This window comes from Nycticebus coucang, chromosome 11, assembly GCF_027406575.1.
Source record: "Nycticebus coucang isolate mNycCou1 chromosome 11, mNycCou1.pri, whole genome shotgun sequence".
NCBI lineage: Eukaryota > Metazoa > Chordata > Mammalia > Primates > Lorisidae > Nycticebus > Nycticebus coucang.
This window is the reverse complement of record NC_069790.1, coordinates 110,579,108-110,592,399: the sequence shown is the minus strand read 5'-3', so window position 1 is coordinate 110,592,399 and position 13,292 is coordinate 110,579,108. Positions and strand designations below refer to the sequence as shown.

The 13,292-nt window shown below is 46.0% G+C and overlaps 1 protein-coding gene across 4 annotated transcripts in view; it reads left to right on the top strand.

Annotated features, from left to right (window-relative positions):
• The window catches only part of HIPK2 (homeodomain interacting protein kinase 2), a 196,868-nt gene that overhangs the window by 47,486 nt on the left and 136,090 nt on the right, over positions 1-13,292 (top strand). For all 4 annotated transcript variants that reach the window (XM_053554039.1, XM_053554038.1, XM_053554037.1 and 1 more), the window contains exon 2: positions 10,010-11,093. In XM_053554039.1, coding sequence (XP_053410014.1) covers positions 10,010-11,093 — 1,084 coding nt within the window. The remainder of the gene's footprint in view (positions 1-10,009; positions 11,094-13,292) is intronic.

Sequence of the window (13,292 nt, the reverse complement as noted above, 5' to 3'; positions counted from 1 at the left end):
CAGTGTACGTTGGCGGCTATTTATTGCTTCAGCATTCGTTAGAGTCTTAGCACCATGCAAATGCACCTCGCTTGTCTCTGTGCAAAGCAGAAGCTCTGTGGGGGCAGAGTCACTTGTCTCTGTGCAAAGCAGAAGCTCTCTGAGGGCAGAGTCACTTGTCTCTGTGCAAAGCAGAAGCTCTCTGGGGGCAGAGTCACTTGTCTCTGTGCAAAGCAGAAGCTCTCTGGGGGCAGAGTCACTTGTCTCTGTGCAAAGCAGAAGCTCTCTGAGGGCAGAGTCACTTGTCTCTGTGCAAAGCAGAAGCTCTCTGGGGGCAGAGTCACTTGTCTCTGTGCAAAGCAGAAGCTCTCTGAGGGCAGAGTCACTTGTCTCTGTGCAAAGCAGAAGCTCTCTGGGGGCAGAGTCACTTGTCTCTGTGCAAAGCAGAAGCTCTCTGAGGGCAGAGTCACTTGTCTCTGTGCAAAGCAGAAGCTCTCTGGGGGCAGAGTCACTTGTCTCTGTGCAAAGCAGAAGCTCTCTGAGGGCAGAGTCACTTGTCTCTGTGCAAAGCAGAAGCTCTCTGGGGGCAGAGTCACTTGTCTCTGTGCAAAGCAGAAGCTCTCTGAGGGCAGAGTCACTTGTTTCTGTGCAAAGCAGAAGCTCTCTGGGGGCAGAGTCACTTGTCTCTGTGCAAAGCAGAAGCTCTCTGGGGGCAGAGTCACTTGTCTCTGTGCAAAGCAGAAGCTCTCTGGGGGCAGAGTGCACTTTCCCAGTGCCCTCCCTCATCAGGTTTGCTCTACCGGTGGGCTCATTTAATTTCCCCCTGTTAGCAGGATGTGGAAACCATTTCTGCCTTCCTAAAGATACCCCCGTCTTTCTAATTGTGGCTTGAATCTCAGCTTTCCATAAAACCTTGCCTGACCACAACCCACACTGAGTCCTGCTCCTGAGCTCCTATGGCATTTACTTTGGCAAGTCGCTTACCTTGCTTGGAATTGCCAGTTGTCCTTTTTAATTTGCATTGAACTTGGCAACCCCCTAAGATTTTAAGCTCCTTTAGGTCAGAGACAAGGTCTTAGATATTTTTATGTTTCCTGTCGTGCCCAATCCCAGTCTTTTTTAAATATAGAGAACCCTTAATGCAGATTTGATGATTAATTTTATGCCAGTTTTGTTGTTGTTGTTTTGTATTTCTTTAAAATACCCAGCACTGCAATCACACTAGTATTGTTATTGTCATCCTTGACAAAAGAATTCTGTAGAGCTTGTGGCTGATCTTAAGCTGTGCTCTGGTGGAATATGCATACCTCATGTTTAACATTACACAAGCAGTGGATAAACAGACTTTGATGAAAAATGACAGAAGAGCCCTGCAGACATTTACTATACAATCTTTTGGAAATGTATCAAGTAGAAATGGGCTAGCCTTAAATTGTCTTTGTACTACTTGTGAAATATAAACTTGGTAAACTAAATAATTGTGAGAATTCTATGAATATTGTTTAGTGTGTCAATGAAGGAATTTTCTCTAGTACTTTTCAACTCCCTGAGGTATCAGATCATCGTGTTATACAGGGTTTTCGAGGGATGTCAGATTAGCCCTTTTCTTTTCATTTTTTTTTAACTCTTTTTTTTTTTTTCATTGTTGGGGATTCATTGAGGGTACAATAAGCCAGGTTACACTGATTGCAATTGTTAGGTAAAGTCCCTCAGATTAGCACTTTTCTAGGTCTTTAAAAATGTCCATTCAGATGCATATTTCTAGCATTTACATATCTTTGACATACTTCATTTGACAGGTTATACCCTATAATTTTATTATATCTTACATGCATAATAGGATATATAATATAGATAACGGCATTTCATTAAGTCTGAGAATTAATCCTTCCTTTGAGTTCTCGATTCCAAAGAAAAAAAGAAGAAAAAAGATCTGTAGCTTTTATTAAATACTCACTATTCAGTTGAAGTATGTGCCCAAAAGATTTTAGAAAGTGTGGAAGTTAGTACCTGTTAAAATAAGGTGTTTCTTGTCCATTCTCTTTAATAATGTAACTGGATTCTAAGGGGTGATCTATTGCACATCTGCCAAATCTAAATTAAACATTATATACCAGGTGATTTTAAAAAATGGTGCCACTATTTTACTTATAATTCCTTCTCTTGAGCTTTGCAAGAATCCAGTGAAATTGAATTGACTTGAAAGTCTTAAAATCATAGTTGAACCCTCACCGATCCCTGTAGTTCCCTCTCTGCTTTCACCAGAGTCTGATCTTCCAGTAGATAATGTGGGGCTGGCAAAATGAAAAGGAAATGTACTCAGATGTGAAGCAACTTGTTCGGTTCATCTAATTGTGAAATATAAAGTTATTAAGAAACTAAACAAATAAGTGGGGGGATTGCTTGATCTCAAGAGTTCAAGACCAGCTTGAGCAAAGCCAAGACCCTGTCTCTACCAAAAATAGAAAAATTAGCCCTGTGTGCTGGTGTGCACCTATAGTCCCAGCTACTTGGGAGGCTGAGGGAGGAATTATGTAATAATAATGTAATTATATAATTATTAACATTTAGTGTAACAAATACACTAAATTGAGCCAATCCTTTAACAAAACGTTATGTTTTTAAAAAGTCACGTGAGTGAAGACCTCAAGAAGACCAGGAGGATTTTTAGGTATTCTTTTTATTAAGTCTCTATGACATTATCTGTAATCTTAGAAAAATGAATTTCTCATCAAACCATAAAGGCAAAGAGAGACAAGAGGCACATAGAATTACCCAGGTTTGAACTTCTAGGGTCAGGGTCTGGTTTGCCACTTATCACAGGAGCCCAAACCTATTATTACTTGTCTTCCTAGTTTGAAACTAGGACCATTGTGAGAATGAAAGTGAAGAGGGTGCGTGCTCTTAGTTACTGAATTGGCACGATAGGGGTAATTTGGGACTCTCCCAGGCACAGCTGAGTGTGTGCTCACCCTTTATGCAAAACTTCTGTCCCAGAGCCTGGCCTGGACCACATGCTCATGGTCAGGCGTCCTCAAACTTTTTAAACAGGGGGCCAATTCACTGTCCCTCAGACTGTTGGAGGGCCGGACTATAGTTTAAAAAAAAGAAAAACAACTATGAACAATTCCTATGCACACTGCACATACCTTATTTTGAAGTAAAAAACAAAACAAATACAATTCACCCCGCTTCATGTGGCCCGCAGGCTGCAGTTTGAGGACGCCTGCTTCATGGTTTTAAAGCCTAGAGAATCCTAAGTGTTTTTGAGAATCCTGAGGAATAGGAGTTGAAATCAAGTGTGATAGCATTTTACAGACATAAATGGCTATGTGTTTTAAAGTGTATCAAGGTCAGTGCATAAAGAAACAAGAGGAACAGGCCTCTTTGTCTGTCTGTAATAAAGGCTAGAAGGCAAATGTTTTAAATGAAAGGCAGACTTATGTACATGTTGTGTTTTTTTTTTTGGTTTTTTTTTATGGTTTGTTTGTTTTTTATAACAGCATATCAATCTGTTGCCCAGGCTAGAGTGCCATGGCATCAGCTTAGCTCACAGCAACCTCAAACTCCTGGGCTCAAGTGATCCTCCCTCAGCCTCCCAAGTAGCTGGGACTATAGGTGCACACCAGCATACAGGGCTAATTTTTCTGTTTTTGGTAGAGACAGGGTCTTGGCTTTGCTCAGGCTGATCTCAAACTCTTGAGATCAAGCAATCCCCCCCACGTCGGCCTCCCTGAGTAGTAGGATTACAGGTGTGAGCCACGGTGCCCAGTTTGCACATGCTTTAAAAAGAGATGCAAAATGAGAATTTGCATAAAGGGGCCATAAGAGGGGTCAGAACCTTTACTGCCTTTAACATACAGGCTGCCAAAATACACCCTAAGTTTGGGTAACTGAATTTATTTGGAGCATGAGACAGTCTGTCATCTTTATGGTTATAAGGAATGATTCCTTATAAATAATGGCCTTTAATTCTGCTAACTATAGGATATGTTTTAATGTCAGTTTTATAGGTGCTGTTTTTGTCATAGTCAGTGAAGAGTTTATTATATCGTTATGTGATGTAAGTTGTTTTAAATTTTTATACATTTGTTTTAAGATGCTTTTTGCCGATCACTTCTGTAAGATCCACATGAACTCTCATGTGTAGCATCAAGAGTGAGGCCGCCGTGTGTGTGATAGCGTTTGTGACTTCAGCCTGTTTATGGCACAGAGTGATATGGTGATAGGAATGCAACTTTTAGGAGCTTTGGTTCTAGATTGTGGGGACTTGCGATGCTTCCCACGGTGAATGAAAATATGGCCATCTTGATGGTTTTTATCTTGGGAGGCCACTTTTTATGGCCTTTGTGGAAAGGACTGGGTTGTATTACCCTCCAGTGATTTCCTGGGCCCCTCATGCTGCTCCCACCCTCACAGTTAGACGTGTAATAGCCCCCCTCTCTCTCTCCAAGGAGGGGCAAAATCTACTTTCTCTTCCAAGAACCAAATAGGAAGGGCAGAGATACTTTAAAAACAACCGAGATTCTGCCATATGATCAAACTGAAGATGTCCATTAAGCCCCTGCCTTTTCTTTCTTTTTTTTTTATTGTTAAATCATAGCTGTGTACATTAGTGCAATTGCCTATACCCATTCTAAGATGCACCATAGATGTGGCCCCACCCATGACCCTCCCTCCACCAAAACCTCCCCCCTCCCTTCCTCTTCCTTGGAAGCCCCTGCCTTTTCTGAAGATAAAACTGGCAGGGAGGAAGGGACGTGTGCCTTAGAGTGTATGGAGGTCAGCACATAGAGAAGCGGGAGGAACGGGCCTCTGGTCTGTGTGCCCCGGGTCTTGCTCTTTCTCCTCCTCAATAAACTTTGTTCCCTGCTTGCCTTAAAAAAGAGAGAGAGAGGGCGGCGCCTGTGGCTCAGTGAGCAGGGCCCCGGCCCCCTATACCGAGGGTGGCGGGTTCAAACCCAGCCCCGGCCAAACTGCAACCAAAAAATAGCCGGGCGTTGTGGCGGGCGCCTGTAGTCCCAGCTGCTTGGGAGACTGAGGCAGGAGAATCGCTTAAGCCCAGGACCTGGAGGTTGCTGTGAGCTGTGATGCCACGGCACTCTACCGAGGGCCATAAAGGGAGACTCTGTCTCTACAAAAAAAAAAAAAAAGAAAGAAAAGAGAGAGAGAGAGAAAAGGAAAAGAAATGAGAGGCACATTTAGCTCTTCCTTTCGAGTGGAAAACATAAAGCCCTCACCACCACCACCACCTTTCTCATCTCCAGCTTTAGGATATGAATAAATAGAATGGTAAAGTGTGTGGGCTTGATTCCCTGAGAGCTGAGCTAATCAGGAAGGTTTGTTCAAGAAAAGACTCTCAAGGAGAAATGTTTGGAAATTAGTTTGAGTGTTGCCATAAGATTATTGTAAGATTAAGCTATAAACCCACCAGTAGTGTTTTATTCCTTACAAAGATATTTTAGGGACTTTTAAAATTGTGATTATTGAAGACTTTCTTTGGCTATTTCTTGTTTAAGCATTTTGCTTCTAGGAGCAAAATGGCCCGTGCTACAGAAGAAAGGTAAAAAGGCTGTGTTTGGAATTATACCTACTTCTCGGAACAGTGGCTGCTGACCTTTATAAAGAAGCAGCAGAGGCCACACCAGGCCTGGCCAGGGTCTGAGGCTTCCCGCCGCGGGGGTGGGCTGGGCCGGGGGTGTTTCCAGCCATGCAGGTCTCCTCTCAGATCCTCGGCATTTGTCACCAAAGGCAGCCAGTGATGGTTTCCACAATTTTATGACCCTTGGCTGTCATCCCAATAACAAATAAGTCATAAGCCACTCTCTTCCCCTCTGTAAAATTCCACTTCTACACCCTGGCCTTTCCACCAAGATCTTTTTGAAACAGTGAACACAGAGACAAGAGCCTCACCTCCTTTGTGCACAATCAGCATATTTCTTTCCTCTGTTGCCATCTCTGACACACACAACCCCCACCCCAGGCTTTGAGGCTTGAGGAGTAGGCAGCAAGTTAGATACGACAGGATAGAGGAAATGCGTATTTGGCTTTGCCTCTTCAGTGGATAAGTTACTGAGACCCACGTAATTGGTTATTTCTACACCGTCCACAACACTTAGAATGATATGAATATCTAATTCATACTGTTAAATAGAGACTATCCCTTTCTGTGTTGTCATAGAATTAGGGGTGGTTGAGTTGAAGAAACAGCTAAAATATGGATTCTGAATAGGCCCACACGGGCTCGTTAGGCATTAAGCACATACACGGAGACGCCATCCTATTGCCCTGGGTGAGGTTGGAGTTCAGGATTCAAACACCATGGGATCCCCCCAGCAGACCTGTGAGCTGGGGCCAAAGGTGAGACTCAGAGCAGGTGAAAGGTGTTAGGCTGGAACTGCCCCTAGGAAGACAGGCCAGGTCCACGCTGAAAGCAGGGACAAAACCTAACTGCCGAGCCCAGGGCAGGAGGTGTCTAATCTCTACCTTGGTTTTTTAAAGTCTTGGTTTGGGTAGGAAAGTATTGGCAGATTTTTCTCTAATCTCCAGAGAGAGCTCAGGTTCCTTGGGTATGTGTGACTGGTGATGTTTCTATGACCAGAGAACTAAGCTATCCTGGAGGTCTGGCCATTTGGAGTGTGTCACTCCATCAACTGAGGCTGACAGTGTATGATAAACTCAGCCCAATCCTGGGGAAACATAAAGATGTATGAAGTATACGCTGTAGCTCTTGCCCCCAGAATGCAGCCTATTTATGGAGCCATGACCCAAGTGTGTAGCTAAATCCAAAGGTAAACAATCCAACAGGAGGAGAAATTTTTCAAAAACACAGTTTGTGGCCAAATGGATGGCACCTGTGGTTTAGTGTCGTAGGAACGGAGATGTGGGAATGGTCCATTTGGGCTGGAGTGGTCTAGGAAGAGAGGAGTCTACACTGCTGGTCCCTGGGTAAGTTGAGAGAAGCAGTGAAACTTGCCAGATGGGGAACCGTACAAGAATGTGAAGGGAGGAAGCGTAAGAGACATTCTAGAATCAGTGAATTGATTAGAGTTGAGGGCTCAGGAAGATAAATAGAGCTGAAGCTAGTAAGATAATTAGAATCAAAATATGAGTGTAAAGGCATTGATTTGAGTCCTTAACTTTGTCTCCTAGACACTAAGGAGCCATTGGAAGTTTTGGGGCAGAGGACTGACATGCTCAGAGGTATTTTAGGAAGATTAATCTGATGGCTGAACATAGGTAAATTAACAGGTGGTAGAATGTCCAGGTAGACCAGATGTCTGTATTTGCTTTAGTCCTACTAGAAAGTGATAAATGTTGTAATCATGGAAATGGCAGCAAAAACAGAAATACAGAGTTGGATGCAAGAGATGTTTTAGAACAAGGGTGTCCAACCTGTGTTCTGTGAGCCACATGCTGATTTTATGAGGACTTCTCTTGCTTATCTGTTGTGTCAGATAATGAAAAGTATGTACAAACTGTTTTTGCTAATCAGCTTTAGTTAGTGTCTGTGTATTTACTGTGTGGCTCAAGACAATTCTTATTCTTCCAACGTACAGCAGAGGGAAAAAAAATGGTTGGATACCCCTGTTTTAGGGGAAGGAGATGTTAATAAGACTCAGTCCTTCCTTGTCTATGGAGGGAAAGAAGAATCAGGATCATAGATAATCCACAGTTTTGGAATCAAGTGACTAGAAGACTATTTACTGAACAGAAAGGGAGGTATTAGAATGGAAGACAAGATGGCTAGATTTTTTAGGAAAAGACAAAGAGTTCAGTTTTGGGATGGGAGTTCAGCTCTGATGTTGTAGCAGGAGGTAGAAAATATATTACGTCAACATGCGAGGGAGGGCGGGCCTGTGATAAACACGTGGGAGGCACCCACGTAAGACGACAGCACACTGCCTGAATGGATGGTATCTTCCAGAGAGAACAAAGTCAAAGCATTGGAGATGCCAACACTTTAGAGGAGGAAGAGGAAGAGGAACGGCCCGAGCGCTGTACGCAATCAGACTCGGGAGGAGGAGGTTACAGATTCACATAGGTCCAGATAAGACTGTCAAGAAGGAAGTCGTGGTCAGCGCTATCAGATGTTGCAGGGAGGTTAAGGAGAACAGGCGCTGAAAAAAGGCCACTGGATTAGGCAATTAGGAAGTCATTTACCTTTAAGAAAAACACAGGCCTGTAGTGCATGAGTGAGGGGGGAGACGGATTCAGACATAGCTTTGTAGAAAAGGGAGTGTGACCAGCCGATGGCAGGTGAGAAGAAGGAAAGACTGGGGAGGAGGGATGTGGCTGTCGCTCCTCTTGCCTTCCCGGTTGGGAGACTGTGGTACACACTCGTGTGAAGGCAGAAGGGAAAGACGAAGTTGCTGATGTGTTTGGCCAACTTTTGTTAAGTACCTACTATGAACTTGGATCCAATGAACAGGGAGAAATTGAAAGTGGCAAAAGAATGGTGGAGGAAGCAGGTTCAAGAGAAAATGGGAGAATATGGTTCATGAAAATAGCAGGAACTTTCTTAGTATTGGAAAAGAGAACCATCTCTTTCCCTGAGACTAGAGAGAAGGAACAAAGGGTGGAGGATCGATGTAGGTTCAGGAATGTTTGAAATGAAGCAAATAAAGGAGAAAAGTAAGGCTGACCTCTGTCTTCTGGACAAAGTGGAAGGTGGGTCATCTACTGATAGAGGGTAGGCTAGGGTGATGGTTGATAGGTAAAAAGGAAGGTATTAAATAACCCCTCTAGGAACTGATAGGGGCCCAGAAAGGCAAATACTAACTAGGTTGGCTAAGCCCCAGGACTGTTAACCAATCCCCACTTTCCATGTGCTTCTTTAAGAAATGTTTGTCGACTGCAGTGTGGAAGACAGACAGTGTTAGTTTCTACTTTTATGTTTTAAGGACTTAGCCTCCTTCATCACTTTATTATTTTTTTCTTAATGTATTTTCTGTAAATTTTTGTTTCTAGTACCATGATGATCACAAATTGTTTAACTATTCCAAGTAATGGTCTTACAGATTTCTGTCCTTATCTAAACTGTGTGTGGGATGTTGGTATGAAATAATAGTACTTTCTCAAGGGATGTGTTGATACATGAATTTAGTAGAAGTGAGTGAGTGAATAGAGCCCATGAAGTGGACTTCCCACTCCCCTGCAAAAAGGCTGATAATAATGTTATAGTATATCCAAATGAAAAACAGCAGACAAACTCCTCGTCCACACAACTTAAATGAACAGAATTCATTTAAGGCAGTAATTATGGTTTGTCGGGAATCCAGAAAATCGTGAGTGGCCCCGTGATGGGGCATCTTTAGGAAGACATTTCCTCAAACCAGTGAACCTGACAGGGTCTGTTGACAAGCTGAGCTGACCCTGCAGGCCAGCGCAGGACTGGGGCCGCCTGGTACAGTCTTCAGTCCTTTTTTTTTTTTTTTTTAACAATATTTTTTTATTTTTAAAGTGGTTTTATTTATTTATTTTTGGAGATAGAACCTCACTATATGTCGCCCTCTGTAGAGTGCTTTGGCGTCATAGCTCACAGCAACCTCAAACTCTTGGGTTTAAGCGATTCTCTTGCCTCAGCCTCCCAAGTAGCTAGGACTACAGGTGCCCACCATAATGCCCGGCTATTTTTGTTGTTGTTGTTGCAGTTGTCATTGTTATTTAGCAGGCCCGGGCCAGGTTTGAACCCACCAGCTCTAGTGTATGTGGCCGGCACCCTAACCACTGGCTATGTGCGCCAAGCCTGCATCTGAGTCTTGACTGTGTTCCTGGCTCTGCAAGTCTCCCACCCTTCTGACAGAGGCAGGGGGAACACTGGGACCGCCTGCTTCCACAAACCAAGTGATCAGAATACACTCCTGGGTGGGACACATTCACTGTTCCAACCTTGTTCCGAAGTGGGAGGAAAACAGGAAAATATTCTGTGTGACCCACACCACCGCCAATCAGAACCGAGATGGGTCTGTTGAGTGTGTTTATACAAAGGTGACTCAAGTATTTATTTTTCCTTTTCCCTTTCTTACAGGTATGGCCTCACATGTGCAAGTTTTCTCCCCTCACACCCTTCAATCAAGTGCCTTCTGTAGTGTGAAGAAACTGAAAGTGGAGCCGAGTTCCAACTGGGACATGACTGGGTACGGCTCCCACAGCAAAGTGTACAGCCAGAGCAAGAACGTAGCGCCGTCGCAGCCAGCCACCACAACCGTCAGCACCTCCTTGCCGATCCCAAACCCAAGCCTACCTTACGAGCAGACCATCATCTTCCCAGGAAGCACTGGGCACATCGTCGTAACATCAGCAAGCAGCACTTCTGTCACCGGGCAGGTCCTCGGCGGACCACACAACCTAATGCGTCGAAGCACTGTGAGCCTTCTTGATACCTACCAAAAATGCGGACTCAAGCGTAAGAGTGAGGAGATTGAGAACACGAGCAGCGTGCAGATTATTGAGGAGCATCCACCCATGATTCAGAACAATGCAAGCGGGGCCACTGTCGCCACTGCCACCACGTCAACCGCCACCTCCAAGAACAGCGGCTCCAACAGCGAAGGTGACTATCAGCTGGTTCAGCATGAAGTGCTATGCTCCATGACCAACACGTACGAGGTTCTAGAGTTCTTGGGCCGAGGGACGTTTGGGCAAGTGGTCAAGTGCTGGAAACGGGGCACCAATGAAATTGTGGCCATCAAGATCCTGAAGAACCACCCGTCATATGCCCGGCAGGGTCAGATCGAAGTCAGCATCCTGGCCCGGCTGAGCACGGAGAGCGCCGACGACTACAACTTTGTCCGGGCCTATGAGTGCTTTCAGCACAAGAACCACACGTGTTTGGTCTTCGAGATGTTGGAGCAGAACCTCTATGACTTTCTGAAGCAGAACAAGTTTAGCCCCTTGCCCCTCAAATACATTCGCCCAGTCCTCCAGCAGGTAGCCACAGCCCTGATGAAACTCAAAAGCCTAGGTCTTATCCACGCTGACCTCAAACCAGAGAACATCATGCTAGTGGACCCGTCCAGGCAGCCGTACAGAGTAAAGGTCATCGACTTTGGTTCAGCCAGTCACGTGTCCAAGGCTGTGTGTTCCACCTACTTGCAGTCCAGATACTATAGGTAAGACCATCTGCACCGAGTCAGGAGCTGCTGAGTGCCCAGCTGCACTCACAGTGCAGTGTTACTCGCTGTGGGAAGGTATGATTAAATAAATGCCAGCGGCTGCTGCCCTCAAGCGACCTTAACATAGTTGGGAAATTAGGACATGTGCATATTGCAATGACAATTAAGAGCCATACAAGAACAGAGGCAAGTAAGATTCGTGGTGTAGACGTTCAGGGTTGGAAGGGCCACCCAGGAACTGGGTGCAGAGCAGAGGCTGAGCAGAGGAGTTCAGAGGGGTCCAGACAGGCGGAGGAGAGAGGGACATGCCTCCACAGTCATGCTGGTGGGAATGTGTGAAACTCGAACACCCACCTGGCCAGGCAGAACATGTGTGGTTGGAGATGTGACTGAAAGGACGGGTTAGCACCAGGTGGTTGGGCATCTTAAATACAAAAGAATTGCAGCTGTACCCTTGAACCTGGAGCCAGCACTGGAAACTCTGAACACAGGGTGCAGGATGAAAGTGATGTTCTGCATTGATTCCTTGTACATCCATGTGGAAAGGGGCTGGAGGAAGGAGAGACTATAGTCTGGGGGCCAGTCACCTTGCTGCCTTGGTGAGACGACTTCAGGCTTTGGGCCCGGATGATGGAAGAGTTGTAGCGGCCTGGTAGGGAAGCACGAAGTGCGCATCCGTTCGTGCACATGTCCAGTCACTCTGAGCAGTTATTTCACTTCCACATGCGCCAGGCACAGTCCTGGTAGGTACAGGGATATAGACGAGGCCTTAGGCATCCTGGAGGCTCTAGCAGCGTTCCTGGGGATCCCAGAGTGCAGTCGGGGTTGGAACTCTTGCTCTCACAGGGCTGAGATGAGAGTACTTGCTCTGGGGTCAAGAAAATCCAGGGTTGAATCTGATCTCTTGCTCACTAAACTGCGTGACCTGGGCCAGCTGCCTTATTTCTCTGTGGCTCCATTTCCTAACCCATAAACTGGAGGAAACCCTCTCTCAGCAGCCTCATGGCCAGTCGGGGGTGATCAAGTGCCGTGACTCGGCGCAGGTGCTTCACGCTGAGCCAGCCCATGGCAGGTGTGTGGGACAGAGGTGATAGAAATGGGAAGCGAGAGTCAATTTTGAAATCGTGGTGGGTCATGTCTGAGTTAACATTGAACAGTTAAGTGAAAATGGAAGCTGGGAAGAAACAAAACTCAAAGCAGCCTGAGACGTAGAACACACACACACACGTTTAAGGGGTTGACTTGCAGGCCCAGAGTCCTCAGACTCACTTCTGCCTGAGGCCTTCTGCCCTGGATGTGCCTTCTCCACGCTTCTTTCAAGGCCACAGAGGAAGGCTGCAAAGTGTGCTAGAGCTAAGTGGACGCAGCTGACCAGATGCCCAGTCCTGAGGTCCACCTCCACCAGCTTCCCTGTGCTTGCCTTCCCATCTGCTGGCCCCAGCCTGACCCCCGCAGAACTGTCAGATGTCTCCTCGCACTGCCCTGTCTCTATGCTACTTGTCCCATCCCTCGGCCTGCTGCCCTCATGGCCTGGAGGGCCACTCCACGGTCCCCAAGTGCCCGCTACCTGCCCGCTCCTCTCATCGTCTCTCTCTTCCCAGTGCGGGTCCCTTTAGGAAGTGTTTCCTGAGTTAGTGCAGCTCTTTGCTAGCCTGTTAACTCTGCCCTGCCCCAGCGATTCCTTTCTCACTGAATTCTGAGGTGCGTGCAGCTCCCCCATCTCAGGAAGAGTCTCCCCTGGCCTCTGCCGTCACCGCCAGGCTGCAGGAGGGGTGGGTCTGCTGCTCACTCCCGCCCAAGCCTGTGCAGTCTGCTTCCTGTCCTTGTGAGCTCTGGACTGGAGCTCCCTGGAGGGTGGGCACCATCCTGTGTCCAGAGCAGGACAGGAGTTGAGTGCCAGGTATAGACACCTGTTCTCTGTAGACAGTGCCCAGGCCTTCTTTGCAAACCAGATCTGGTGGCTCCATCTGGGTTACTAGCCTACTTGAGGGGTGGCTGGGGCTCCAGTGAGCACTCCACTCATTACATCTGGTCACGTCATGTTTAGGCTTGTAAGTTTTGCATGCCAAAGGCTATTTCTCTCTAGCTCTTGGCCTGGATTTAGGGTGAACTCTCCTGACTTGGCTATTTGGGCTTTTATTATTTAGTTAACTTCTGTTTTTAGTGAACAGATACCAAAGTGATTAAAGTTTACTA